The 4,790-nt window shown below is 39.6% G+C and overlaps 1 protein-coding gene across 1 annotated transcript in view; it reads right to left on the bottom strand.

Moving 5' to 3' along the window:
• RTEL1 (regulator of telomere elongation helicase 1) overlaps positions 1-4,790 on the bottom strand; it is a gene marked incomplete at its 3' end in the record, with an annotated part of 21,017 nt that overhangs the window by 12,070 nt on the left and 4,157 nt on the right. Inside the window, exons 7-12 of the mRNA XM_009867558.1 lie at positions 4,461-4,545; positions 3,845-3,910; positions 1,978-2,131; positions 1,599-1,637; positions 910-988; positions 192-289 (exon numbers count right to left, since the gene is read on the bottom strand). Of these exons, the coding sequence (XP_009865860.1) occupies positions 192-289; positions 910-988; positions 1,599-1,637; positions 1,978-2,131; positions 3,845-3,910; positions 4,461-4,545 (521 nt within the window). The remainder of the gene's footprint in view (positions 1-191; positions 290-909; positions 989-1,598; positions 1,638-1,977; positions 2,132-3,844; positions 3,911-4,460; positions 4,546-4,790) is intronic.

Here is a 4,790-nt window from a genome sequence, read left to right as displayed (position 1 = left end):
CAGGGGGCCTTTGCAAAAAATAAAAAAAAAAAAAAAAAAAAAAAAAGACACAGGTCCCTAGGGCCAGATTTCAGTTTTTAAAAGTTTTATAGTTTAAATCTAAAAAAGCAGCCTTTCTCCTCCTCCTCCCAAACAATGGAAGCTTCCAATTACTTACATTACAGTGAAACAACTAACAAATTCACACTTACGGCCTGAAAGAAACTGTAAAATCTGCTCCAGTGACTCCAAGAGAGAGGATTTGGTCTGGAATGTTATTTGGGCCTTTGCAAACAGATCAAAGATGTAGCTGCAATGCACAAAGAAAAAGCACAAATGGGTAAACCCCGTAAAAATCATCACATGGACACAATTACTGTTACTCTTTTATATAACAATTTCACCGTCTAGTAGCCAAACATCTTCTTGTGCCCATGGGAAAGAAAAATTTACAGGAATAAGTAGCTGGTTATAAAGACAACAGACAATACTGACACGACAGGAAGCACACTGACCACATCCTTCACATTTCCCACCATTTCTCCATAAAATACTTAGACACAATTCCCCTGATTTTTTTACAGGATACAATACACATCAGTTTACAAATAGGTTCACAGAGGCACCTCAAACCAAAGCACTGCAGCACTAGAACCTCTTTTAAATCATGAAGCAGCACAGCTAGGAGCTTCTTCCAGTTCAGAATAACTGCTCACAGCACAGATTTTCCACTCTTGAAACACTTTAAAAGGAAGTTCCACCAGGAGTAATGAATACTACAGAAAGGGGATTTACTCTTGAATAAATACTATTCCCAGAATTGTGCTAGAAACTAGAATAATACCCATCCTAACAGCTGGCCCAGTTCCACGCGGGGCCAGAATTTGCTGTACTTTAAACATGCAAATACAACGATGACAAGAAATTTACCTTCCCTCTTTGGTGACTCCATTACCATTTGGTGGCAGCTCCACTGCATCAATAGCACTTTCTAGCTGAAGAAGAATTTCTTTAAGAGAACCAAAAAGGGAAAAAAAGTTAGGGTTCATGGAAATTCCTTTCTGGGACACATCTAAGCCTCTTTTTCAACTGTACTTCATTAGAAAGGCTGTTACCAAAGACAACCACCTAGCTGTTTTCTTGATTCGGGAGACAAATCAAAAGGATCAAAACCAATTTCCTAGATATCACCTTTAAATACTCATACTCAACTTCAAGAACTTCCGTGACCTCAATTCTTAGATGAGGCTTAACCTTTCAGCTAAACATGAGACATCTCGAGCTCCTGCTGTTAACTTTACGTAACATCATCTTCTTACAGCAGAAGAATAATAGAATTCCTGCACACTGACAAGACTAGAAAACAAGGGAATTTCCAGCAAAGAAGGAAGCGATGCATTCATCTGCCACATCTCTCATCTTCTTAGGAAAAAAAACTGCAACCAAACATTTCACAAAATTCTCCAGAAAAGTAGACACCTTAAACCCCCAGGAATTTCTTAGTTATGAGCAATGTCTACAGAAATGCTACGTGAAGCCAATTTACAGTCTGTGACCTTCTGAAACTGCTTCAATAGCAATATTCAACAACACGGAAAAAAACAAACGAAAAACCTTACGCTTTATCTTTGCTATATCTTCCAGTTCCATGTTCAGCCCTGTTGAAGAAAGGAAAGATTTCAGAGAGGACATTGCATGCCTGTTGAGCTCCTGGTTTCGTTATGCCGTTTCAGAAATGATGGGTAGGATGGCTAGAACTGTGTACATGGAAAGACATCTCCTGTATTGCACTTGCCATTCTCTTTCATGACCCCTTAAGTCACACTGGCTCAGCCAAGTCTTTTTATGTTTGTCTGGCAGTAAATTACCAATTACCAATAATCTACCTACCAATGACAGCAAATTTTCCAGAAGCCGTTAGGAAAAGTTAATTTTCCAGTTCTTGGTAGCGGCACCCTCTAATTCCACCGTAACAGTGGTCTGTGGGTGTCAACACACCTGAACTGGCCAGCTCCATGTTGAACTCCGCATTTATTTCATTCTGTTGAACCACTTTGGCTTGTTCTTCCAGCACGACGTTTAGAGCATCCATTGCTGAAGCCAAATCATAGGGTGTCAGGTCAAAAGAAGACGATTCCTCACACAACTTCTCCTGGAATATCAAGGAACAGAAGCATTACTTGGACTGTTCATTGTGCTCTTTGCTCAGGTAATTTCTTAGACAATAAAGTGCAGATGCTCACACTGGGTTTTGGTTCTGATCTCCAGCTCAGGCCAGAGGACATTTTATAAACACCTGAAGATCTTGACTATTATTAGACATCCTTTTATTTCCGAAATGTCAAACGGATTTTGTCCCTTTCACCTTATCAACATTATATCATTCCCATCCAGTAGCAAATGAGTGTGATCATTAAGATCCTTTTTTTTTTTTTAATAAGCATCATCTCCTCTGTGTTTTTCATGTTGCTGCTAATAGATTTTTCTTGACATCCTTTTGTTTCTCCCACGCAGTTGCCAAACAGCTCGCTGTCTGATGACAAATTGTCTTAACTGGCATTTTTTTTTTAGTTAGAGAATTGATTTATCCTTCGAAAGAGCCTTTCTGGTCCCTCTCACACTTTTAGGAAGTACTCATATCCCTGTCTATTCAGTCATTTGAAGATATGGTCCCTGCCCCTCTTGCAGAGATGAGTGCATGGAGAAAAGAGGGAGAGGAACCATAAAAAAAACTCAAAACACAAAAAACTCCCACACCAAAACCCCACTAAACAAACAACAAGATAAAAAAAATCAACCCCCAAAACACCAAACCACAAGAAAATTAAAATTTTACATGTGAATAATATGCATTTAGGTCAATATGCTAACTTTCTACTAAAAAAGAGTAATGGTTTGAACACTCTCCAAGCTGATAAGTTTAACTAAATTCCTTATGACCTTGAAAAATAAAGACACTTGTTCTGTCACAAATTTTTCATTCACAAAAAAGATCATTTTCCCTGAGGAATGAAGAGAAATAGTGCGAACTACCCTACAGACAAATTCGACCGCAACAGCTACGAAGAAGTAAGTTATGAATAGAAAAATGCTCACCTAGCTGCATGCATAAACAATCTAAGGAGAAAGAAGTGATTTTTATTTTAGAGCAAGTACTAAAGTTTCCACATCCTAACCCGGAACAGCCGGGACCGTGGGAGGACCATTGCAAGGGGACTAGTTCTAGAATAGCTCTTTGGCTTCATCCCTGCCGGTGGCACCAAGCTCCAGCAAAGGGAGCGCACCCTCCAGTGGCCTCTCGGCTGAAAGAGCAGCACACGGCCAGAAAACCAACCCAGCAGAAACCTCGCTGGGAGTTTCCTCACGTGACAGACAAAAAAAATCTTCCTTTGCATTTCAGTATTTAGGCAAAGGGCTGCAGTTCAAAGCCAACTAAGAGGAAGATCGCAAAATGCAGGACTTTGGTGTTGTTTTTTTTTTCTTTTTTCTCCTCTATGGAAACTACAAGAGTCACATTTGCCATCTACTGCACTTGGGGCAGCTGGTGCAGCCGCGCTTCAAGAATGGATCTTTCACAAGTTCGTAGCCCCTGGAAGAGAACTCTCCAAACAAAAAAAAAATGAGCACCCTCCTAAAACCAGAGCTACACCCTTCGGGAAGCAACTATCACCTGCAAAAAAATCACAAGGCCCATTAATTAAACTACAAAGTTCTCACTGTCATGGAAATAAGAAATGTTCACGGTAACGAACATTAACAAGGTATAGCTGAGAAGAGGTTTGACGGACTGTTTGTAATAGGACATGGTTCTGGTTTTCCCTTTGAATGGAGTTGGAAAGACGGCAACAGACCTGAAACAACTTACCACGTTGTGAGCTTCATCAAGTATTACCACAGTTCCCTTCAGGTCTAAGTTGTGCGCTCGCCGGCTCTAAAAATGAAAGAGAGGAAGAGAAAACGGACAAAAAGGCCACAGAGAAATATGGATTTGGTTGAGTGACAAATTGGCTCATGGGACAGATTTGGATTTTCACATATTTTGATTTTATTTTTTCTTTTTTTTTGGCGAGAACACAGTGAGTAATCTCTGTGTAAGCCACAGAATTGTTTTCTCTGCAAACAAAGGTGCTAAAACACATCAGGTAAAAGCTGCAGATAAAGAATAAAACTACACCAGGATGCACAAGTGTATGAGAATTCACTTCAGTCACCATTTTTGCCAACAGGGACCTGGGAGGAACAGGGTGTGAAGCAGCAGGATTTGCCTTATTTTTGCAAATTTATGCTTGCGTCGTCTTTGCAAAGATGACACAAGCATAAATTTGCCGATGTTACTCCAAGTCGCACGAAGATGTCAGCAAATTGGTTTCCTCAGTGGAGTTTTCAATGGTTTCATTTGCTGTCCATGAAACACAGGCACTGTTTTCCAGCCAATATTAAATAAATAGAGCAATTGCATTTAAAAGCAAAGATTATGTTACCTTCGAGTCGAGTAAATAGTTGTAAGGCATAAAAATAATATCTGCTTGCTGCTTCAGGCTTCGAGAGAGATAATAAGGACAAGCTCTGTTCAAAAACAAGAAAAAAGGTGGTACAAACTATAAAGTAACATTTGCAGAAATATTTAAGAGTGCATTCAACATTCGTGTGCTTTGTTACATATTCTCAAGGATTTTTAATCAACTTCTTAGGGAGCTGAAGCTGGTGTGTTTTATTTTAGGGCAGATGGTCAGCTCTATTCACAGAAGTAAAAAGTCTAGAAAACAATACTGAGCTGTGCAGCTCAACAAAACAAGAACTGAATTAAAGGA

Source organism: Apaloderma vittatum, unplaced genomic scaffold, assembly GCF_000703405.1.
Source record: "Apaloderma vittatum isolate BGI_N311 unplaced genomic scaffold, ASM70340v1 scaffold27990, whole genome shotgun sequence".
Classification (NCBI taxonomy): domain Eukaryota; kingdom Metazoa; phylum Chordata; class Aves; order Trogoniformes; family Trogonidae; genus Apaloderma; species Apaloderma vittatum.
The sequence above is the reverse complement of the archived record's forward strand: the minus strand, read 5'-3'. Positions and strand labels throughout refer to the sequence as shown.